The 25,743-nt window shown below is 41.1% G+C and overlaps 3 protein-coding genes across 6 annotated transcripts; 2 read left to right on the forward strand and 1 right to left on the reverse strand.

Annotated features, from left to right (window-relative positions):
- The first annotated feature begins 1,200 nt into the window (after nt 1–1,200).
- LOC123759427 (heat shock 70 kDa protein 1) lies at nt 1,201–3,606 on the forward strand. Its single transcript, XM_045744492.2, has one exon. It carries the CDS (start codon nt 1,347–1,349, stop codon nt 3,273–3,275), a length of 1,929 nt encoding a protein of 642 aa, XP_045600448.2. The 5' UTR covers nt 1,201–1,346; the 3' UTR covers nt 3,276–3,606.
- Nucleotides 3,607–6,488: 2,882 nt separating this feature from the next.
- Nucleotides 6,489–13,369, reverse strand: Psf3 (DNA replication complex GINS protein Psf3). Its single transcript, XM_045744498.2, has 4 exons — nt 13,213–13,369; nt 11,876–12,017; nt 10,612–10,741; nt 6,489–8,271 (listed from the first exon to the last, which is right to left on the reverse strand). Exons 1-4 carry the CDS (start codon nt 13,328–13,330, stop codon nt 8,044–8,046), a joined length of 618 nt encoding a protein of 205 aa, XP_045600454.1. The 5' UTR covers nt 13,331–13,369; the 3' UTR covers nt 6,489–8,043.
- On the forward strand, nt 11,923–25,241 carry LOC123759428 (uncharacterized). Of its 4 annotated transcripts, XM_045744494.2 has the most exons (9): nt 11,923–12,061; nt 12,649–12,879; nt 18,168–18,398; nt 19,138–19,225; nt 20,243–20,397; nt 22,009–22,230; nt 22,862–23,377; nt 24,012–24,096; nt 24,608–25,241. In XM_045744494.2, the coding sequence occupies exons 3-9, from the start codon at nt 18,201–18,203 to the stop codon at nt 24,721–24,723; spliced, it is 1,380 nt and encodes a 459-aa protein (XP_045600450.2). In that variant the 5' UTR covers nt 11,923–12,061; nt 12,649–12,879; nt 18,168–18,200; the 3' UTR covers nt 24,724–25,241. The 4 variants fall into 4 exon arrangements, with proteins under 4 accessions (XP_045600450.2, XP_045600449.2, XP_045600452.2 ...); XM_045744493.2 differs by lacking the exons at nt 11,923–12,061; nt 12,649–12,879 and adding an exon at nt 17,767–17,902; XM_045744496.2 differs by lacking the exons at nt 11,923–12,061; nt 12,649–12,879 and adding an exon at nt 17,767–17,902 and having other exon boundaries at nt 22,039–22,230.
- Nucleotides 25,242–25,743: the final 502 nt, after the last annotated feature.

The following is a 25,743-nucleotide window of genomic DNA, read 5'->3' on the forward strand; positions in this document are numbered from 1 at the left end:
ATATATATATATATATATATATATATATATATATATATATATATATATATATATATATATATATATATATATATATATATATATTGGTGATCATTGGATATATATATACATTGGTGATCTTATAATAAAAACCTTCTGTGCTTCTATTTTCTTACTAGGAGTAAAAGAACAATCAAGTTACCAAAATTCATGGTAAAGAAAGTAGGGATTACTGAAGGATTAATTTTCTACAACGTTTCGTTCCACTCTAGAACATCTTCAGGTAAGGAATGAATACATAAGATGTTCCTTGTGAGTTATTCTGGACAACACCTGTGAGATGGTATCCATACAAATGAGACTGAAACTCTTGTTCTGTGTATTAATAATGTTTATAATGGTTGTTATAACGTTCCTAGTATGCAAATAAAAAGACTCAGTATATGAAACTCACTCCTCAATGAATTAACAAAATTCTAACCTATACTTTATTTGGAAAAAAAAAGAACCGAAAAGTATCTAATTTCATCCTCATATTTCCCACCTTGTGTTACTAATTCACACTGTATAGTGTGCTTCACACTAACACAATTTAGTAGTTAAAACATGCAAATTCGTTAGTATAATCTATTCTGTCACTTTATAATGTAGTTGTTATGTTGAATTCAAATTCTGTTACAATGTACCTATTATTCATTTACTGTTAGCTTTATTTTTGTATTCTTTATTTATATGCAAGAAGGTACATTGGGTTATGTGAGCGTACATAACATTGGTGAATGTTTACAGAATTCACACTCTCGCAAAGCCTATAACACGCATTTTCGTGGCTGTACAAGAATTGCAAGAATGTAACACTCACCATTGTATGCACTCTCACAACCCAATGTACTTTCTTTGTATATAAATAAGTAAAAATGAAAAGATAAAATTCAGTACCAACGATTAAATAAGTTAAGGTTTTCTTTGAACTCAAGTCACCATCAAAGAAAACGAAGAAGCAATCTAAAACGTCAGAACACTTTTCTGCATATCCATATATAATTGTTATTACTAAAAATATATTTTTAATTGAGCTTAACTATAAATGTCTATGGTAATAACTTGTTACTTTCTTTTCTGTTGAGATGAAGTGTTGTTGTTATAGTCTAGAAAGCACGCCGCGTATAGGAACAGCCGAGAAAGCTCTAGAGCTCCGCCGCCGCCAGATATAAGCTGGCGAGTCCTCTCCCGGAGCATCATATCCCGACACGCAACACAACAGTTAACACACTTGAGACGTAAAACTTTACCGCGAAAAGGCTCATCTTAAGGAGTATCGGTGGTAAATAGTTTGTGATAAAGAGTTATTACAGCCAAGTGTCACTATGTCATCTCCAGCTATCGGTATTGACCTGGGCACGACCTACTCTTGTGTGGGCGTGTTCCAGCTGGGCAAGGTGGAGATCATTGCTAACGACCAGGGCAACAGGACCACGCCCTCTTACGTCGCCTTCACTGACACAGAACGACTCATTGGTGACGCAGCCAAGAATCAGGCGGCTCTCAACCCAAACAACACAATCTTTGATGCTAAACGACTTATTGGTCGTAAGTATGACGACCCTACAGTTATGACTGACAGGAAACATTGGCCATTCGATGTGGTCAGCGACAATGGCAAACCCAAGATACGCGTCAGTTTCAAGGGAGAAAGCAAGACTTTCAACCCGGAAGAGATCTCGTCTATGGTTCTGACCAAGATGAAGGAGACAGCAGAGGCGTTCCTGGGCAAGAAAGTGATTGACGCCGTCATCACAGTACCTGCCTACTTCAATGACTCTCAGCGCCAGGCCACGAAGGACGCTGGTGCCATCGCTGGACTCAATGTTCTGCGCATCATCAACGAGCCAACTGCAGCAGCCATCGCCTACGGTCTCGACAAAAAGGTAGGCACCGGAAATTGCAGGGAACGTAATGTGCTCATCTTTGATCTTGGAGGCGGAACCTTTGACGTGTCCATCTTGAGCATCGACGAGGGCATATTTGAGGTCAAATCAACGGCGGGAGACACACATCTAGGCGGAGAAGATTTTGACAACCGGATGGTAAATCACTTTGTGCAAGAGTTTCAGAGGAAGTACAAGAAAGACATCAGTGGCAACAAGCGTGCTTTGCGACGTCTGAGGACGGCATGTGAAAGAGCCAAGCGCACACTCTCGTCTTCATCTCAGGCGACTATAGAGATCGACTCGCTGTTTGATGGTATCGACTTTTACACGTCCATCACTCGAGCCAGGTTCGAGGAACTGTGTTCAGACCTTTTCCGTGGCACTCTGGTGCCGGTGGAGAAGGCGTTACGGGACGCCAAGCTTGATAAGAGCAGCATTCACGACATTGTGCTGGTGGGTGGATCTACCCGCATCCCCAAAGTGCAGAAGTTGCTGCAAGACTTCTTCAATGGCAAAGACCTCAATAAATCCATCAACCCTGACGAGGCGGTGGCCTACGGTGCGGCTGTTCAGGCTGCCATCCTTCATGGTGACCAGTCGGAGGGAGTTAAGGACCTGCTCCTCCTTGATGTGGCACCTCTGTCTTTGGGCATTGAGACAGCTGGAGGAGTCATGACTTCTCTAATTAAACGCAACACCACCATTCCCACGAAACATTCACAGATCTTCTCCACATATTCAGATAACCAACCAGCGGTCACTATCCAGGTATTCGAGGGTGAACGCACTATGACCAAAGACAACAATCTACTGGGCAAGTTTGACCTGAATGGTATCCCTCCGGCACCTCGGGGCGTTCCCCAAATTGAAGTCACCTTTGACATTGACGCCAATGGGATCCTGAATGTGTCTGCAGTGGACAAGTCGACAGGTAAAGTAAACAAAATCACCATCACCAACGACAAGGGTCGTCTGAGCAAGGAAGAAATTGACAGAATGGTACATGACGCCGAGAAATATTCTGAGGAGGACACTCGCCAGAGAGAGAGAATTGAAAGTAAAAATCGTCTGGAGTCACTGTGCTTGAGTTTGAAGAGCAGCCTTAGGGAGGAGGGCGTCTCCAACAAACTGTCTGAAGAGGAGCGGCAGCGCATCACCAACCAGGTGGACGAAACCCTCAAGTGGGTAGACGATAACCAGCTGGCAGAGAAGGACGAGTATGAGTACCATCTCAAGAAGGTGGAGGATGTGTGGCGACCCTTGGCAGCCAAGATCTATGGACCAGGGATGGCGGGCCAGGAATCTGCGGGACCCAACACCACCAGAGGCTCACGACCTGGACCAACCATCGAGGAAGTGGACTAAATTGCCCAGTCCTAAGCTAAGGCCTGGTAACAAGTCTGTTGAGACCCTCCAGAGATGGTTGGTGATATAATATACAGTATTATGTTTCTTTACAAAACATACATTACATTACAAAAAGGCATTACAATTTATTTTTTTTTTTTGGTAAATACTAAATCTTTTTTTCCTTTAAAAACAAGATGGCATATTCCATATTCCATGTAATGTTAAGTGACTGCATTTATACCCAATTGAATTGTGCTTGTTACTCTGAAATCTTAAGGAATTATTTTACATTAAGTACTTGTACTGTTCCATTGTTTCCAGAATATACTTACTTTAAAACTACAAATGTGAGTTTCTTTATGTCCTTGTATTTATGAAGGAAAATGCTAATGGAAAATGTCAGAATGTTTCCATATAAGAAAGGTTTAGCATTATTAATAAAGAAAAAGAAAAATTGTAATCTCACAGACCCTGAAAATATTGATGCTCTAATAGTTCAATTTTTGTTGTTAAATTCAACCAAGGTAGCTGATATACTATCCCCGTTACCTATAAGGTTGCCATGTTTATGTGCCTTCCCTTGTTGAGCTCCATGGTTGGTAGGATTGTTAGGCAGCAAAGTCCAATTTTATATTAATTTCATATTTTTTTTTTTTTTTTTTTTTTTTACACATCCCTTTTCAGGGTCATGGCTTAGATGACCATGTGCCAAAGTCAGATTCTGATGGAAGTTAGGGCTCTGTATCTATGGCTATCTTGGGTCCTGACCCAGCTTTGTCTTTGGCTACTTCTACTGATCCATTCTCTTGGCAAAGTCCATTTCTGAGTTCCCAGTGGGGACTACCTCATCACCACTTGAGCTGGACGGTAGAGCGATGGTCTCACTTCATGCAGGTCGGCGTTCAATCCCTGACTGTCCAAGTGGTTGGGCACCATTCCTTTCCCAGTCCCATCTCAAATCCTTATCCTGATCCCTTCCAAGTGATATATAGTCATAATGGCTTGGCACTTTTCCCTGATTATTCCCTCCCTCATCACCTGGGGTGATTTTATCTTTAATGGTTACTACAGCACCTTTTGTTCCCCCTCCTTTCAGGTCCATGGCGACATCCTTGCAAACGAGTGTGCTCACAACCAGTGCTATATATGTACCACAATCTGTTCGGCCTCGCTAAGTAGCATAAATACAGTACCGTACAGTATATTATTTTGATGTCTGCCATGATGGCCATACCTGCCCTGACAATTTATACATACACTGACATCTTGTCCCTAAGGGTCTAAGGTCCATCAGAACCTTATGATGGACACCATAAGGGTCCATCAGAAGAATCCTTGGAAAAAATCCAGTACTTTTTATATCACTTGCCTCATGTCATTTTGTTCTCATACTGGCATCTCGAGTTATATTATGGCAGACAGTTGCTTTTGAACATCCAGCACCACAGATGATGCTACATATAGTAGGCATCCATCAATCCCATGGGGTTATGGAGTTGTGCCCTGGGTGTCTAGTTGTTGTTGTCTAGTTGGATGCAACGTTGCATCCACTCTAAATTGATGCTACATAGTCTTTCAGTAATTTCTGTACTTACATATTTGTCAATCTCAACCTTTTTTGTGGTACTGTATATTATTTTCCAAGTGCATGCGGTGGTGAGACACCACTTTTCTAGTCAGTAAATAAAATCAATAACCTCAGTATGAAGAAAAATCAATCTTTCATATATTCCATATCTGGTACAGTATCAATATAAAAGATTTGTGCACCATACATGAGGCAACCACCTAGATGGGTCAGTACAATGACTTCAAAATATTTTTAATATAGACTGAAAATTGACAGATACAATTAAATACTGACTTGTGAAGGGTTATAAATAAAGAAAAATAAATAAATAAATATCAACTAAACAATATTAAAATGGGGTAAATAAGGTACAAGAATTTATAATTATCATTAATTCACTAGTATTAATTTAACAACACTTGTTATCCTTCAACTAATTCACTGTAATACTCCACTTGGATTAGGCCGTTACAGTTTTGAGCATTTACTATAGATACAAACTATCTATAAGATAAAAAAAAGAGGATTCCCAATTAATCCAAAAAATTAATAACCTCCAAAATGAAGTGACTGAAAACTTGATTTAATTTCTCTGAAAAAACAGAGTACGGTGGGACATGCCTGAAATGTACAAGTGGCATAAAGAACATAACAATGGGGGACAAAAATAAGGTGCATAAAATATCAATGTTAGAACTTAACAATGGATTTAAGTTCAATAAGATTAAATTTAGGAAAGAAATTAGCATAAACTGGTTTATAAATAGGGAAGAAGATCTATGGAACAAGCTACCAAATATATCATATTTGGTAAATATATCATAATTATTTGGTAGAAGTAATGGAAAATTTCAAGAATTAGTTAAACAAGTAAGAGTGAGTGAGTGAAATTACCTAGTGTAGTTACAGTATGAGAGCTACGCTCGTGGTGTCCCATCTTCACAACACTCTTTGTCATATAACGCTTTGAAACTACTGACGGTCTTGGCCTCCACCACCACCTCACCTAACTTGTTCCAACCATATACCACTCTGTTTGTGAAAGTGAATTTTCTTATATTTCTTCAGCATCTGTGTTTAGCTAGTTTAAATCTATGACCTCTTGTTCTTGAAGTTCCAGGTCTCGGGAAATCTTCCCTATCGATTTTATCAATTCCTGTTACTATTTTGTACGCAGTGATCATATCACCTCTTTTTCTTCTGTCTTCTAGTTTTGGCATATTTAATGCCTCTTATCTCTCCTCATAGCTCTTGTCCTTCAGTTCTGGGAGCCACTTAGTAGCATGTCTTTGTACCTTTTCCAGTTTGTTGATGTGCTTCTTAAGATATGGGCACCACACAACCGCTGCATATTCTAGCTTTGGCCTAAAAAAAGTCGTGAACAATTTCTTTAGTATATCGCCATCCATGTATTTAAAAGTGTGTGTGAGTGTGTTCACCTAGTTGTGCTTGCGGGGGTTGAGCTCTGCTCTTTCGGCCCGCCTCTCAACTGTCAATCAACTGTCTTAAATGTGTGTGTGTGTGTGGGGGGGGGGGAGGGGGGGGGGGGGAGTACTTGGATAAAAACCAGCGCTGTTTCACACAATGCAAATATATTCTGCAAATTCGTTTGTGTATATATATTTATATTATAATTGCAGGTTTAAATACACAACATTTTTTCACAAATATATTTTTAAATATATATATATTATAATGATCATAAATGTAATTTCAATGACTTCACATTTAAATTAATTTACACAATAGATATACAAACAAAACAATTGATCATTACAGACTAATATCCACACATGCCAGGAGGACATTACTATCTACTTTCACTACATTATGTTGTGAAATACATAATGTTAAACAAACGAACTTGAAGGCTACTCCAAAAACTAAATTAGTTGTAAATATTAATATCTATACAATGGATAAAAAAAAAAAGTCATAGATCCAAGAAATGGTTCTTCCTTCCCCATTCCTCAACAAGTACAAAAGTATGCCATAAGACTAGTCTCAGGGTTGAGAGGGTTAAGATGAAAGACTAAAGGAATAAAATCTCAAGTCACAGAAAGAGAGGAGTCAGTGGAGATGTGATTACCACATGCAAAATTCTCAGGTGCGTAGACAGGGCAGATGAGAACAGATTATAAGGTATTAAAATGGGTGGTACATAAATATGGGAAACCAAGTACCTAAAAGAGCCCCCCAGACGCATTTGAAAGAATGTTTTCAGTCGGAAAATTGATCAACATAATGTGCTAAAAAGTAAAGTGGATGAGGCAATCTTAATACTGTACACAGATTTAAATGTACATATGACAAGATTCTAAAGAGGCTTGAGATCAAGTACACTACCCAACTGAAAGTTAAGAAGCGAGATGAAAGAGCTGAAGCTCAAACTCGGTATACCTAATTATGTGAGTACCATTTATTAAAATATAAAAAAAATGCTCCCCAACTCTGAATTTAAATGCTGTGTGCAACCTAAATCTAGCAATACCAAACTTAAAACAGGTTTGTATGACAATTTAAATTAAAAAAAATAACTTACATAATGAACATCTAATTAGAATTGTGATATACAGGATAGAGTATACTGCATACATTTAACACACTAGTAATGGGATAAAATACTGTATAGGAAAGATATACAAAGTCCTGAGCATGGCTCTCCATCCCTCAAAGGTGTCTTTGAGCTTAAAGGTCATGTATCCTTAATATTATACAAAAGAAAAACAAAAGAATATACAAGAAAATACAGTACATTCATCAGTCTTAAATTCAATATTCTTTGTGTAGCTAGCTCAAAATACAGTAATGAAATAGGCACATTTCAACAATGGTGAATTATACAGTATTCATTTATATTATTTAACATCCAAAAGAATATACAGTACTCATTTAGATAAAGGCATTTGTATCATTGCAAGACTGGTTTTAACAAGTATTACACCAAATGGTGCAATCTCTGCAAGCCAGTGAATGACTGTTACAAGACCAAACGAGGTTGTTTCATTATTCAAAGTACAGTACCAGTATTCATACATTTCCCTTTACTGTACAGTATCAAAAAGGCACGAGATTCAGATATACTGTATATTTGAGGGGCCCCCAAATTCAATGGCCAGGCTAATTTGATTCTCACACGAAACACTAAAGTTTTATAAGTACAGTACAGGTATTAATATATTTTACCAGAATATTTCTGTCATTTTGCAGTTGCTAAGACAATTCAGAGAATTTTCTCTTATTGTGTTGTTCAACCATAGGAGAAGTGGTGACAATGTGCGCCCTGCGAGAAAGCCAAAGTCGGTGATCATGAAAAGTCTTTCGTCCCGTGCGAAACAGTGATCTTTCCAATTCATCCAACTTGGCCATATGAGAGTTTGCATCATCCTCAAGAGAATTCAGTGATGTGTCCATGATACTCCTTAAACGATCCCTTAATGTCTGGAAAAAAAACAATAATGTAAGAAAACAATAAATTTTAATACTGAAGTTAATTATCTATGCAAGTGTTTATAATTCTTAAATAAGAATACAGTACAGGAAACTGAATACACCTTTTGACGCATGCACGGCAACACTTATTTATTTATTACACCCAAACTCATTCATATATACTATACTGCATGTCTAATCTATGACTGAAACAATCTAGTGATCCCTCATCTATTATCTTACTCAGTAATTTGTCATAAATCGAGTATAAATCATAAATCCCTATGATTTATATCTTCTTCCTCACTTCACATCTTAAGCCATTAAAGGAGAGGATCTGCACCATCTACTACATTCAAACAGCTAAGCTGTTATAATTGTTATTTGTAGTGTTAATTTATAGAAGTTAAGCATTGCTTCCTTCTCCTTCATTCTAAATTATGAGAAAGGTTTACCAATAATTAAATTTACAGCATGAAAGGAGCAGCAAAGAGCTGCTACTGGACACAGAATAGGATGCACCCCTGGTCAAAACAACCAAGCAGCAACAACTAACAGCCCCTTCAGAAGCCAACTGACTCGGTCTTCACCAGAATAGAAGGAGCTAGCTACAAACAAGCAAACCCACCCCCCCTCATCCCCCACAAGCAATTGGGAAACAGCATTGGGTAAAGAGAAAGCACCATGACCAAGCTGGTAAAGTAGTTCACATCCGGGAGCCCAAACATCCAGCAAAGCCAAAGGAAGGAGTCTGCACTGACAAGTCCACTCAGGAAAGATGGCATGGAACTGAGAAAGGCTGTTGGCCTGGAATTTGAACACACCCTGGATGTGAATGGTATGAAGAGTCAAACCCTAATAAGCCAGAATGCAAACTAGATGTAAAGCCCAGCTCCTACAAGACAAGAACTGAAGAGAGCCCCTATCCCTCTCACCAGTTGAAATAACAAACCACGGGGAGAAAGGAGCTGGACTACAAAGCCCAGAGGGATCCGAGCCCTCTGCAGCATTTGCAACATGATCACAAACTCCTGCACATTACTGTGAGTAAGAAAAAGGTGAGGAGGCATTGGCTCCATTCCAGCTGGTAAGCACTGGTCACAAAGCCGCAACTGAGAACCGAGGCATCAGTGAAGACGTTGGGTTAGGGCGGAGGAAGGCGCCAGAGAACTGAACCCCTAAAAACCCTAAGAGGAAGCCGGCGACACAACAGTAAGCACAGGACCCCTGGAATCCACACTGAGTGATTATGGTTGAAGTGGAAGAGTCTGCACTGGAAAAACCAAAACAGCTTCCAAAGCTGAACCTTGCCCAAGAGAAAAATAAGCGGGTAAATTTGAGGCTCACAGCTGCACAAGCAAACTGCCAGGACACCCGATGCTCACTCAATATTGCAGACTGCAGTGCTTCAGCTGAGTCAAGGCCCCCAAAGGCAAGGACAGTGAAGCTGACTGAGTCTCACAAACCTGGGACAGCACTAAATGGGAATTCCACCAGTTTACCAGGAACCCAAACCTGGTGAGCTGGGAAAGAACTATTTTCCTGGCCAGCAGACATGTGGACTAACTGGGAGCCCACACCAGCCAGTCAAGAAGGTAGGCCAGAACCCGAACACCAAGAAATCGAAGATGGAACGCCAAGACCCAAGCCAAACACGTAAAAACGCAAGAAGCCAGATCAGTCGAAATGGAAAGACCTGAAAACGGTAAGGCCATCACCCCACAACAAAATCTAACCAAATTCCAAACCCCGAAAGTACAGGGACATGCCAATATGCATCCGTGAGGTCCAGGGAAACGGGCCCGAAAATGAGATGGACCTGGGACAATGTGGTCAACCAAATGAGGAGCAAGGAATGAACCAGCATAACTCAGGACTGAGGATTAATCCTGGCTCAGGATCAGAACAGGCAGGAACCCAGCAAATGGAAGGGATCATTTTGAAACCTCGAAAGACACCCTCCAAGATGACCCAATGAAGATGAGGAGAGGAGGCCTGCCCAGAAAGGGCCTGAACCCCCAAAGGGAGGAGGGACTGACTATTATCTATAATTGTCTATAATAATTTTATGTTTTCTAATTTATTTGTTGGGTTATAACTATAAATTTGATTTTAAAATGTTCACAAATATATTCTCTAGAGAATAAATGCAAAAACAAAAGTGTATTTATAATAGATTATGTATGACAGCAATATATGAATGTTTACGAATAGCAATCGGATGATGCATTTTAGCATCATCGGAACATTTAACATCGGAGTGCAGATGATTCAATTTAGCGTTAACAGAATGCAAGTGTTACTAAAAATGTCAAAGTCAACAAGTTATAACTCAAAAAGGAGACTAACCTCAACTAAGAGTGTGCCCAAAATAGGTGCCTCAGTGCCAGCAAGGGGTAAAATATGCTGGCCCAACTCATAGAAGTGGGGAGAGAGCATATGAAGATCAACTAAACTTGCATCTGCTTTCAGTATTTCCCTGTTGAATAAAAACCACATGTAAATATAATAAAGCATTTCCGTTAATGGAACAATGACATTTGATTTTACTGTAATTAATTAATGTACCTTGATATATTGTAATTTATAGTTAGAATGTCAATGAAACCCGTATGCAACTAAGAGGAAATATTATACTGTATTTGTTTCAGCCACTCATAAATCCTCTCTCCCCAAAACTAAGCTACAGTTTTCTCTTAATGTGGATGTATTTCTCCTATACATTTCTATCAATAAGTTGTACATGTAGTACAGTAGTAAGAATATTGCTGATAGCTAGTTTCAGAGAATGAGAAAAATATCACTGGCTAACAATTTACTTAACTTCACAAAGTTTATTTCCCTGAAAAAACATAATAAAAAATAAACATATGTAGACAACACAAACTGTAGGTCTCTTACATTATCTCATATCAAGTGAATATCCACAACCGTAAGTGTCATGGGAGCCATAATATTAACCACAGGAATTACATGATTAATTATAATCTTTCTTTTAACTCACCAAAAATCTGCAATTAAGCACTAATGTACTTTGACTCTGAATTACTACAACTGTAGCACTAGTAATATTGTGCACATACAGTACTTGCACGGTTACATGCAGCAAGTTTGACAGCTGCCTGCTCATACAACTCACAACCATATCATGTGTTCAGTTTCAAATCGTGTAACACATTTCACTTACATTTCCTCATCCAAATCAAGGCAATTGTGTATTTATCTGTTATAATAAATATTAAATACTATATCTGTACTGTTGCTAAATCTACAGATTCCATAATTAAATAATCTATGCCTTCCATCATTAAGCATCACATATATAATGTACTGTATATCATTTGTTAAATTTCTTGAACACTTCATTTATGTTACCATACTTATTTAGTATTATGTGTTTATCCCCATTAAACCTATAAATAATTTAACCAAATTTGTTAAGTTATGCCCAAAATGCTTTGTGTACTAATGATTTTTTAAACATGCATTATATGTAGTAACAACTAATTAACCACTGTATCATGTTATTCTCCATATTTTTAAATAAAATTATTAATATTATTATTTCATTGGAAGCTTAAATACAGTAACAGTACTGTACAATATTGTTAACCTGTATCGTTCCTTGAAGGTTTTTGGCAGTTGGCAGGTGACAATACGCCGACGGGAATACAATGCTCGGGCCAACCAGCATGGTACTTCAAGTTGTGTTCCTGCTTCTAAATCTTTATTGCCGCTTGAAGCATCAAGATAACCTGAAAGGAAATACAGTATTGGACTTGGCAGGATATGAGACAAGGTAGGGCCAGAATTTGATAATAAGCCCAGTATTATCAAGTTAATATCTGGTAACTCTTACCATCATTAGCTAGCCTCAGAGCCCTTATAATATTTCCATTTTCCAAAAACATTTTTAGTATAGTTAGGCAAATAAGGTTAGGTGAGTATGGTCAAGCAAGTATGGTTTGCTTAGGTAAACTATACTTGCCAAAATAAACATTGCCTGAAAACAAAGTAGAATATGTATACTTTGCTTTCATTCTGTCAAAGTTTAGTGGCTTCTTATTATGTGATTATTATTATTTTAATTTAACTCTACCTAAATGGTTTCTGAATGTGGCTCAGTTTTAATCCCGTCTTTGATATTACATTTTACACTTTCCCTGACATATATTGCTACTCCCTCTCCTCATCTAATTTGTTTTTCTGTGTAAAATAATTTAAATCCCTTAATCTGGTATTCAATTAATACTGTAGTTCCCCTTTCTACATTCACTCACGTTTCAGTTCCTGCAAGAATGTCTCACGTTTATTTCCACCTTTCCCCAAATTCATTTCCATACCTGTATCATGTAACATTTTAAAGCCAAACCCTTCCAACCCCAGATTCCAGCGAAATGGTACAGGTAACAACCCCAGCCATAAATAAATGAACCTCAAGCCAGACAGAAGACAACTGCACCTAGACGAGCACATACTTAATATTCCGCCCGCTGTATTTTGAGCTACTTATATTCTGGCTGACACCGAGACTTCGCCACCCTCCATCGTACCTCTCACCTACCCCAAGAAGCCTAGACTTGCTTCAGCTACTCTCCCAGAAGCCTACAACTCAAGGTGAGCCCCTCTAACATGTAACCACATTGTCTCAAATGTAGTCCGTCAACATTAACCCCCCCTAGGTGAACCCCTCAACACATGGTTAATCAAGTATGGTTAAGTAAATATGGTAAGGCAAGTATGGTAACCAATGAAAGTTCATTGGTTAGGTAAACATGGTTAGGCAAGTATGGTTAGGTAAACATGGTTAGGCAAGTATGGTTAGGTAAACATGGTTAGGTTGGGGTAGGGGAAGAGGGGGGGATTAGCTTGCCCAGAGAGACAAACTTGAAGGCAAGTATATCTTCCACAACATAGAGTTCTCACTCAGTATATAACGAGATCACATACCCACGCCGTAAGCAGTTCGTTCAAATTTACACGGCACTCTCTCATTTGTGGCCAAGATGTCGTTAATGCTGAAATAACTGGGAAAATAGCTCGGGTGGTGAAGAGCTTGAAAGTTCATTGTTTTGATTTCACTCAACTTGCATTCAATTAATAAAGAACACAAATTAAATATTTTGAGAGTGCTTTGCAGTATATTATTTTGTATCGGTAATATATTATAATATATTTTAGGTACAATATACTAGTTAATGTTCCTCTATACTTTGTTAAAGAAAAAAACTGTATGGTTAGCAAATGTGTTCAGCGCATTCGAGAATGGTACAGCGGGTGATGACGTCACTACGCGCGCTTCCTTTCTTCAGAATAGTTTGAATTTTAACAGAGACATTGTTGGCCTCCCATTGTTGATGTGACGACTTATACTGAATTTTGTAACTAGCTCATCAAGATTGTAACTTGCTTAGCTAAATGAATTGTGGGGTTCAGTCCCTGAGCCCATTATGTGCCTCTGTAACCCTTTCCACTACTGCCCACAAGATGGGTATGGGGTGCATAATAAATGAACTAAACTAACTAACTCCTAATGCATGATGGAGCTGATGAATTAGCCAAAGATTCTACCTTCAAAGAAAGAGTTGACTATAACCTTGGATTGATATACTAGTGGCTTTACAAGAATGTAATTACTATGCTATGTATCCTCACAATCCCAATGTACCTTCTTGTATATAAATAAATAAATAAATAAATAAATAAATAAATAAATAAATAAATAAATATGACAAGCCACCGGCTTCCTGTCCTCATCGAGGAGGCTAGTGTTGGTAACCCTCAGATAAAATCGAGTAAACTTCATCAAATCTTTGTAGAGCTGAGGCAAAGTGAAATCGATACTAGTAATTCCATCATACTGCCTGACGGCTGAGTGGACAGCGTTCGGGGTTCGTAGTCCTAAACCGGGTTCGATCCCCAGCGGAAGGCAGAAACAAGCGGGCAGAGTTTCTTTCAACCTGATGCCCCTTATTCCTAGCAGTACCTGGGAGTTAGATGAGTGAAGACTAAGAACTCGTCTTAGTCGTCGAGTTAGACGAGTGGGTAACTCGTCTAATTGTAGATTGAACCGAATTACTAACGAGTTAGACGAGTTACACTCGTCTAACTCGTTAGTAATTACCTAAGTGTAGTTACAGGATGAGAGCTACGCTCGTGGTGTCCCGTCTTCCCAGCACTCTTTGTCATATAATGCTTTGAAACTACTGACGGTCTTGGCCTCCACCACCTTCTCGCCTAACTTGTTCCAACCGTCTACCACTCTCTTTGCGAAAGTGAATTTTCTTATATTTCTTCGGCATCTGTGTTTAGCTAGTTTAAATCTATGACCTCTTGTTCTCGCAGTTCTGGGTCTCAGGAATTCTTCCCTATCAATTTTATCGATTTTTGTTACTATTTTGTACGTAGTGATCATATCACCTCTTTTTCTTATATCTTCTAGTTTTGGCATATTTAACACCTCTAACCTCTCCTCGTAGCTCTTGCCCTTCAGTTCTGGAAGCCACTTAGTGGCAAGTTTTTGCATCTTTTCCAGTTTATTGATGTGCTTCTCAAGATATGGGCACCACACAACCGCTGCATATTTTAGCTTTGGTCTAACAAAGTCGTGAACAATTTATTTAGTATTTCGCCATCCATGTATTTAAAAGCAATTCTAAAGTTAGAAAGCGTAGCATAGGCTCCTCGAGACCTCGCACAATGTTCTTTATGTGGTCCTCAGGTGACAGTTTTCTATCTAGAACCACCCCTAGATCTCTTTCTTTGACAGAATTCTTTAAAGATTTCTCACATAATTTATAGGTTGTATGGGGTCTATGTTCTCCTATTCTACATTCCATAACATGACATTTATTAACATTAAATTCCATTTCCCAAGTGGTGCTCCATATACTTATTTTGTCCAGGTCTTCTTGAAGGGCATGACAATCATCTAAGTTTCTTATCCTTCCTATTATCTTAGCATCATCAGCAAACATGTTCATATAATTCTGTATTCCATCTGGCACATCATTTATGTTGACAATGAATATCACCGGTGCAAGAACTGAACCTTGTGGTACTCCACTTGTGACATTTCTCCAGTCCGATACATTGCCTCTGATCACTGCCCTCATTTTTCTGTCAGAAAATTTTTCATCCATGCTAGAAGCTTACCTGTCACCCCTCCAATATGTTCCAGTTTCCAAAACAACCTCTTATGTGGAACTCTGCCAAAAGCCTTTTTTTTTAGGTCCAGATAGATGCATTCAACCCAACCATCTCTTTCCTGTAAAATCTCTGTGGCTCGATCATAGAAACTGAGTAAATTCTATACACAGGATCTTCCAGATCGAAAACCATACTGTCTGTCTGATTTTATATAATTTCTCTCCAGGTGTTCCACCCATTTAGTTTTAATTATTTTTTCCAATATTTTGACTATTACGTTTGTCACTACAATAGTGTAGTGTTAATGAGTGTAGCCCCCGACCCATGGAGGCAGGACGTCACACTCATAATATGAGTCCCGAAGCGCTATGCGTTACTAGTGGCTTTAGGTATTGTATGTACTACCTCTATCTTTAAATCTAACAGAATGTTTGTACTGTAACGCTGCGACTATGTATGTACTGTTCCTAAATAAATTATTATTATTATTATTATTATTATTATGAGACCCGGCACGCTAATGAGAAGCGAGTCAGACAAATTATCATTAAAATGTCCCATGTTAAAATTGCATTGATTCAATTATTTAAAAGAAGGCAAAAAAGTGCCGACTTTTTTTAATTGGGGAATAACACAAATAGTGTTCTATAACATAGGCCTATGTAGGCCTAAAAAGAAAGACACTCATGACGTAACATGTTATTTAATGTTCAGACACAGGAGAGGCATGATGATAATATCTCTCAAAGGTTTAGAGAGATTGTACCGAATATTTTTTCGTAATGCTTTCCCGGGAATATGATGATGTATCAATCCAGGAGCTTAGGCTGCTGAACATCATGCTTGGCTGAGTATTATGAAGTGGTGACGTGTTCTCTCTCTCTCTCTCTCTCTCTCTCTCTCTCTCTCTCTCTCTCTCTCTCTCTCTCTCTCTCTCTCTCTCTCTCTCTCTCTCTCTCTCTCTCTCTCTCTCTCTCTCTCTCTGTCTCTCTCTCTCTCTCTCTCTCTCTCTCTCTCTCTCTCTCTCTCTCTCTCTCTCTCTCTCTCTCTCTCTCTCTCCGGGAGAGAGAGAGAGACCACCACGGGAGAGAGAGAGTTCCCGGTGAGCACCACGGGCTCACCATAGCCTGTGCTTTGCAATTTATTGTTCCATGTACCTGAATCTGAAACCACAAAACAAGGTGCTGCTCTCTCTCTCTCACGCACAGAACCGCGCGGCCCAGCATCAAGACGTACCCGTCACTGCCCTGCGGTTCTTCCTGATGCAAGCAAACAAATAAGCACTTTATAATTTCGAGAGGTTCTTGACACACACATTTGCATCTTTGCCACGCCTGATAACTTTCTTAACCACCTCAGACACTCCTTGGTATTCATGTATCCTGTCGCGGTTTTCTTGTAGATGTGTTTGTGGTTAAATACACAGGGGAATTGTTCCTTTCACCTGGTCTCTGGGAGACTCGAACTGCGGACCTCACGTGTGTCAGGGGTCCCGCAGTCCGCAGTGTTCCATTTACAAATGGAAACGTCTTTAGTTATGGGTCCGGGTTTTTATTGTATCGCCTTCAAAATAAGCTCACTAATAAGATCTGGGTGCAGCTGTTACGTCAGTAAGTTACCCTATCCCCTATCCAAACGGTTTGGGCTGGACGGTAGAGCGACGGTCTCGGTTCATGCAGGTCGGCGTTCAATCCCCGACCGTCTAAATAGTTGGGTACCATTCCTCTCCCCCCCCCCCCGTCCCATCCCAAATCCCTTCTCTGCGCTATATAGTCGTAACGGCTTGGCGCTTTCCCCTGAAAGTCCCCTTCTCCCAATCTCCACGAGAGCCGTGGTTTCCAAGCTCTAAGAATGCTAAAGGAACCTGACTCCCAATCCCTAAGGCTACGAGACCCTACCCTTAAATGGACACTTGACCCCCCCCTCGCCTAAGGGTACTTGGCTCCCTCCCCTTAAGGGTACGTGATCCCTTATATTGTATAAAACTGCATTTTGGGTACCTCTAATGTGTTTTGTAATTGCTTCTGAAGCCGAGATAAAATATCCAGAACATCATTAAGTATTTACGCAATCTTTTATCTCCTTGGATTTCCATCAGGCGACTGGTGGAAGGTATTTTGACGTCACCAAGCCTTCCAAGGTAGATAGAAATGTTGAGAATTAAACAGAAACACTTATATGTAACCAAACTGCACGCGTAATTCCCTACGTCAGAAGAGACACATTGAAAGTTAATTCTTAAAAAAAAAAAATATGCCAAGCCATGGAAATTACATTAGCAAGCATGACTGAGCAGGCCATACTAGGGATGAACTCATACACCGGGATAAATGTCCTCTATTTTATGTAAAAAATATGATAAATCTGCAAGATGGCCTTCAACTAGCTGGCTTAGAAGACGGGGCGCTAAACTCCTGCCGTGGGTCGCTCACTCATCGCCTGGCCTCGCTACAGTGAGCTGCTTCTCTTACAACACCCTCAGGTCCCTCAGGTCAGGCCATCACTCTCCCTCAGGTCAGAGGATCAGTCTTCCTCGTTCAGGGCTCCAGCCTCCACCCATAACTGAGTACTGCTTTTAAACCCCAATATCTGCCGTGATTCTCGTTTATTATTCAATGCATTGTCAATTCAAGATTGTGTCAGTATTTTGTATATCACAAATACATCTAAAATTAATTGTGTTAATAATTCCCATGCCTGTTGTAATGTATATTTACTTGGTGAGCAACTAATACCCATCTTCTTCACATTTATAGTTAACTTGGAGGAGGTCCCGGAGCGAGCGCCTGATGCAGTCACCGTTGTGGACGCCGGGTGTGAGAGGCCCAGCAGGTGCGAGGCGAGGCAGGAGGACCCTGCTGCTGCTACTACTGCTGCTGGCTGGTCCACTGATCCTCTCCGCCGACGCGCTCTTCGGTATCCCCGACTTTTTAGAACACGGTCAATGTGCCAACGTCACTCTTGTCAACAATTTTGACCCAGTTAAGGTAAGTCAAACATTTATATAAATAAGGAAATATGAACCATTCATGAATGACAGAGATATAGTATATATATCTATGAAGGGTGTCCAGCTGTAGGACACTTGTGCAAAGGGTGTCCAGCTGTATGACACTTCCATGAAGGTTGGTCAGCTGTAGGACACTTCCATGAAGGTTGGTCAGCTGTATGACACTTCCATGAAGATTGGTCAGCTGTAGGACACTTCCATGAAGGTTGGTCAGCTGTATGACACTTCCATGAAGGTTGGTCAGCTGTAGGACACTTCCATGAAGGTTGGTCAGCTGTAGGACACTTCCATGAAGGTTGGTCAGCTGTAGGACACTTCCATGAAGGTTGGTCAGCTGTATGACACTTCCATGAAGGTTGGTCAGCTGTAGGACACTTCCATGAAGGTTGGTCAGCTGTATGACACTTCCATGAAGGTTGGTCAGCTGTAGGACACTTCCATGAAGGTTGGTCAGCTGTAGGACACTTCCATGAAGGTTGGTCAGCTGTAGGACACTTCCATGAAGGTTCTCAATTTTCTTAGCGTATATATATATGTCTGAGACATAGACCTGTGTCACCAGACAAAGGTTTAATAGCCTGAAGAGTACGGCCAAGTTGACATCTCTCCTGACCACACAGTTCTGTCTGTCGTATTAGTGTTCGTGTTGACAGAGATAACCGTAAGATATTGACCATTGGTGAATGTATTGATGAAGTTGTTGTCACCGTTGGCAGTACGCGGGAGTGTGGTTCACCATGGCCAGCGTCCCCAACGACTACGAGCAGACCAAGACCTGTGCCACCCAGAACTACACCTGGATGGGTGAGTCTTCTTACCCGTGCTGGATGAGTCAGTCAGGAGCTACACCGTCACCCAGGTAGTGATGGATGAGTCAGTCAGGGCCACACCATCACCCAGGTAGTGATGGATGAGTCAGTCAGGGCCACACCATCACCCAGGTAGTGCTGGATGAGTCAGTCAGGAGCCACACCGTCACCCAGGTAGTGCTGGATGAGTCAGGCAGAGGCCACGCCATCACAGGTAGTGCTGGATGAGTCAGTCAGGGCCACACCATCACCCAGGTAGTACTGGATGAGTCAGTCAGGGCCACACCACCACCCAGGTAGTGCTGGATGAGTCAGTCAGGGCCACACCACCACCACCTCTGTTGTTTGGGTTAACAGATTACTCTATCGTAAACATTAATATTTCATAATTGCTGTTTAATATGGACGCATTCGGCTTTTACTCAACTTTTTACTTTAAAATTTCATAATATAATTTTTTTTATTAAAATGTCGTTCCCGCAACTTCTCCACGCCCTAATGACGACGTTCCCACAGCTCTGAAGCTTCCGGTCATCAAGAACGTCTCAATAATTATAGTCAAGCTTGAACGCTTCACTTCCATATAGAAACTCTTCCTTTAATTCCTAAATATTATAGCAAAGCTTAATGGGCTACTTCACCGATGACTCAACTCTTCCTTGGGGGGTTAACTTTCATTAGATTTTCCCCGAAGGAAGATGATCTAAGCTTAGACAGGAGCCTTCACGCACATGTCTCCGGTAACTCCCCATAAGATATTTGAGTTAATGCCATGAACATATGTCGTGAACGGTGTATGTCAGGCACGGTGTATGACAGAGCAACGCCCTCGAGGATCATTAGTTCACCACCTCCCTACTGAGGTCACCACCTCCCTACTGAGGTCAACACCACCCTACTGAGATCAACACTACCTTACTGAGGTCACCACCACCTTACTGATGGCCCTAATACCATAACAATGTCACCGCCACCTCAACAAATTAATTTGGGCGTCTTGTTACACCTTCAGGCGAGTACATGGACGTCCGGTCGAAGGGGCTGACGGAGGCGGGGAAGAAGGTGCGACAAGACCTTATCTTCATGAAGGAGGACGAGCTGAGGTACCCCCCTGACCCCGCTCATATGAGAGTCATCGTGGAGAACATGCCAGAGTCACCTTACCAGGTAAATGTTCTCATTTATTGATTTCATTACCAGGTATTTTCCTTTCCTTATCGTGTACTCTTCTTCCTAATTCGGTACTTTTCTTACATTACCAGGAAATTCTAACTTCATAGCTGTATTTCTTGCTTGATATTCATCAAGTGTCTGGCTGTCTGCCTGTTTGTCTATCTGTCTCTCTGTTTGAGGTTGGGGGCCATATGCTTGAGGCTAACCTCGCTTAACTTTGCACAGTGATTGTTGTGGTGTAAGTGCCCATCATTGGTGGGTCGGGGTCGGCACCATTTCTCCGAGTAGAACATGACACAGTCTCATAATGTACCCCATGACGATTTTGGCACTTGTAACCAGCTCACTACCAGCTAGACCCTCAGAAAACAAAAAAAATAAAAATTAATTATTTTCTTACAGAATCATAAAACATTATACACCTGACTTGGTAAAATTAACAAAAAACTCTAATCATATTTTACCATTATCAGAGCGAAGAAATGTTTCTGATCTCAATTTGGATGATCACTCACACACTAGTGTGGATCCGTACTCACCTAGTTGCTCACCTAGTTGTGTTTGCGGGGGTTGAGCTCTGGCTCTTTGGTCCCGCCTCTCAACCGTCAATCAACAGGTGTACAGATTCCTGAGCCTATTGGGCTCTATCATATCTACACTTGAAACTGTGTATGGAGTCAGCCTCCACCACATCACTTCCCAATGCATTCCATTTGTCAACCACTCTGACACTAAAAAAGTTCTTTCTAATATCTCCGTGTGTCGACCTTCATGTACCTCCCTTTTCCTTATGTGCACTTCCCTTCTATGAGTCCCGAACGTGTCCAGACCCTCACTGAGAGACGGAGATACACAGACAGACAGACAGACAGAGACAATGTCTTTGTCTTCTTTATAATTAATGAAGGAGAACTAGATCATTACAACATATCCTGGTGCCCCGTGACTAATGAGTTTAGGAGAAAAAGTATTTTTTTCTGGTGACCAATACTTCAGATTCCAGAGCTATGATGTCTAGCATTATGCGGGCGATGAGTCACACTAACGTGGCTAAAGTATGTTGACCAGACCACACACTAGAAGGTGAAGGGACGACGACGTTTCGGTCCGTCCTGGACCATTCTCAAGTCGACTGAGAATGGTCCAGGACGGAGCGAAACGTCGTCGTCCCTTCACCTAGTGTGTGTGGTCTGGTCTAGCATTATATTAGATGTGTAAGTCTCAGTAAGCTACACTGTGGTATCTTTACTAATGACGATTCCACTTGTCTTGGTAAGTGGCCTTCCAGGTACTGTGTACATATAATTATTGGAGCTAAAGTGCATTATTTACCGGTATATTTATCTATATATAAAAGTATCTACATATGTTCAGTTGCATATATGCCTGGAGACCGTTCAGGCTGGTTCGCTTCTATATATAAAATAAATGACCATGTCTTTGATCAATGATTCAGGTTTTTTAAGCTCCTTGAAGCGCATTTTGTTCCAACAATGATTTTTTGTTTCCATTATTTCTGCTTCTAGGTTATTTATATAGCCAGAATTAAGGAAGTGACTTCTTCTTCCTCTCTCTCTCTCCCCCCTCTCTCTCTCTCTCCTTCAGTCCCTCTTTCTGTCATTCGTCTCCCCACAGGTCATCGCCACTGACTACCGCAGGTTCTCCTGTGTGTACTCTTGCCTCGAATACTTTGGCTTTCGGGCTGAGTTCACCTGGTTGCTGAGTCGAACGCCGACCTTGTCTAAGAGCGTGGCCGACCAGTGCCTCCGTCGCCTGGCCTCCATGGGCGTGAACCTCACCAAGATGGTCCCCATTACCCAGGGAGAGGCAAGTCTCCTCACACTCACGTAATATATCCGAAACTATTACATAAAAATAACATCAAAACGCGACAAGCCTGGGCATAGTGTTCATATAATCCAGTTCTAGTGAACAAACTGTCAGCTTGCGGGTGGATATGTCAGCCTTAAGAGGTAGTGACGTTGTTTTCTCAGAGTTCCTCAAACTCTCTGAATCTGTTTTTGCATAATTAACATGGCAAAGGCTTCAACTTTTTCTAATGGTTCAAGATCGTAACATGGTCACAAATGTAAATAAAATATAAATAATTTAATATATTGAACATTTCAAATTTTCAAATGAACTTTGAGAAATTATTCATTTGAACCATCTGCAGATGGTTATACACCATCTGGTGCATAGCCAGGTGAGAGGGGTTTAAGATCTGACCCATCTAAACGTTGATTCCACCAGAGATTGTCACTAGCTTGAACTGATCATTGCTATGACGGTTCGCTTCTTGCTGGGTCGGAACTCGATCCCTGATGGTCCCAGTGGTTGGGCACCGTTTTCTCACTCATAATATCGTAATATCCTAGCTTATTGACCTCATACCCTGGTGATATATTGTTATACTCACGTAAGAGCTTCCTCCTGACAATTGCCTTGTCTCCTCCAGACGTGTCCCTACTATACGAAGCTGCACCAGATCCTGGAATACAACAGCCTGCTGCTAGAGAAGACTCTAGGGCCTGAGCCCACCACCTCCCAGGCCAACCTTCCAGCTGCTACCACTACTATTACAACCACGATTACTCCACTTCCAACAACTCCATCCACCAGCACCACGTCAACACCTACTACTAGCCCAGCAAACACCAAACCACTCACTACCCCTTCAACTTTCGCCCCTGCAACCACCAACCCACCTACCAGTACTGCTTTCCCTGAAACCACAATCCCACATACCCCCTTCGTCCGAACTACCACAGCTCCGTCCACTCCCACAGCTCCGTCCACTCTCTCAGCTCCGTCCACTCCCTCAGCTCCGTCCACTCCCTCAGCTCCGTCCACTCCCACAGCACCGCCCACTCCCACAACTTGGGCCGCCACAACAACTCCAGCCACTTTAAGGACACCCAAAACAGGGAGCGGTGGAGCGGGCCGCGACACGCTGACGGAGGCGATGGTGGAGGTGAGAGACGACTCCTCTTGGCCTTTCCTGCCTCCATCTTATTTCATAGTCTAGATTTATTTGCATTATATCTTTTACAAACATAAATAATTTAACATTAGCATTAAAATATTATTATTATAAATGTTTTCTGCAAATGTTTTCTTCTTTAAGGTTAGGCAATGTCATTTCCACAACTTGGTCAATACATATATCTACTTGCACACAAAGGATTAAGCCGTATTATTCCTCACATTACGAACAGTTTGGAGCGAACAAAGTCTCTTCAGAAAGGCAGTAATTTCCCATCCATTAAACATGAGATATATGACTAATTACCATACTCTGCCAAACTCAGGTGCATCCGCAGACATTAGATTCTAAGTGTATGCAACTGAGGAATAATATGAGTGACATAAATTAACCACCTAACCACTTAAAGCAGGCGATGAGTCACAATAACGTGGCTAAAGTATGATGACCAGACCACACACTAGAAGGTGAAGGGACGACGACGTTTCGGTCCGTCCTGGACCATTCACAATCGACTTGAGAATGGTCCAGGACGGACCGAAACGTCGTCGTCCCTTCACATTCTAGTGTGTGGTCTGGTCATCATTAACCACTTAAAGAAATGTAACCATGTCTTTGAAAGAGTGAAGGTGAGGCGGCCGGGGAGTCCACCAGGAAGGTTAAGACAGCGTCCCGCACCACTCACCAAGTCCTCCCGGGTGACCAAGGTAGGTGGAAAATCTAACGTTCAAACATCAAAGTTCTCGTCATTCAAGACGCAGCTGGATTTGGAAGGGTCGTTATGACAATAATGCAAGTAATAAGTGGAGCTACTGGGCAAGTATACAGACATAGAATTAGATTTAATGCTAAATGCAGCATCAAATTGTTCACAAAAAATGCAAATCAACAAGAGCTGTATCGGTGGCTTGATGCTGGTGTAGGCCTCGGCACGTACAACCATATTCCTCCTGGCTGCCTCTTTGCATAAACTTAAAGTGTATGTGCACTTATCTTAAAGAACATTAATACCCAATTCCTGAACCCATTATGTAATTGTAAACTTACCGCGATCGCCCACCACATGGGTATGATGTCCATTAACATGAGGTCCATCCATTATAAATTAATTAAACAAAAAACAAAGATTGACGTATTTATGATTATCACCACGTGAACAATAATACATCTGGCCACGTTTTCTTAGGCAGCATCTCATCATATTTCTTACATTTGTAGAGTGGAGAGTGAGCGAGCAAGCGAGAAGGTGGAGGCACCCTAGCTCGGCCGACACCAGCCTGCCGGCCAAGTTGTCCCTACTGCTAGCCCTGGCCACCTCTCTCGTCCTCCACTGATCTCTCCTCAGTCACCAAATTCACGCCAACTCCAGGCTGCTGCCGCATACAAACACCTCTCCATAACCTCCACCACAATTTCCCATTTTTACAAACGAAATATCCTCCAACTCGCTTATGCCTGCGCCACAAATGGAGTTTTATTCCTGGTTGAAACACGGTGGTCGCCACATTGTACTTTTCCTCTCTACAGGGCGAAGGATATTCAATTTTTATGTACGGTATGTTTTCTTGTGTTGAAACTTAAATTTTGTTTGAAAATGTCTTTAAAAGAATTTTGGGACTGGAATGTAAAGTTGGTCAGGGACCCGTTTTCTGAGAAAAAAAACATGGCGCTGGATACTAACTAGCTCAGGCACTCGTCCCAACGCTCAACGTCCAGCATTATTACTATAATGTAAAAACTCTTGCCCTGGTCTAATACAGGCTAAGCTTGCCTTAGCCTTAAGTTAAATGTGTATAAAAAAACAATATACTACACAAGTCTGTTCTTCTGTATATATAAATTCGAAAGTTTGTGCGATTTGTTTATATTTCCTTCCGGCATACATTCGAACACTACAGAGCGCGACTCGACCATATACGGCAAGGTGTTAGAGGACCGCCATGAAGAGGCTGTAGGCTATTAGCGGCTTTGGCCACAGTTTTGGAGACTGCAGGAGGCCCCTCAAAACACGAAATTTGGCGTCAGGGGCCCACCCCTTGACCAGAGTCCATGTTGCACCCTCAAAACGCACTGCACGATATCTTCGGGGGATTGCAGGTCAGTTACCAGTAGTAAATAGTCAACCTACCAACCCACCCTCCGGAAATTATATTTTGTAAATATGTGGTCACTCATACTAGCATGTAGTAATGGAGCTCCAGTAATCCACTCTTTGAGTTTTTTTGTGTAGTACGTAAAAAAATAATAATAAAACGCGAACTTGAATATTCCTATGCCTAGCATAGCACATGTATACTATATTAAGCCTCGGCGTGCAATAGCCTTATGATGGTTAAGTTACATTTTATTAGCAG

Source organism: Procambarus clarkii, chromosome 32 (genome assembly GCF_040958095.1).
Source record: "Procambarus clarkii isolate CNS0578487 chromosome 32, FALCON_Pclarkii_2.0, whole genome shotgun sequence".
Classification (NCBI taxonomy): Eukaryota; Metazoa; Arthropoda; class Malacostraca; order Decapoda; family Cambaridae; genus Procambarus; species Procambarus clarkii.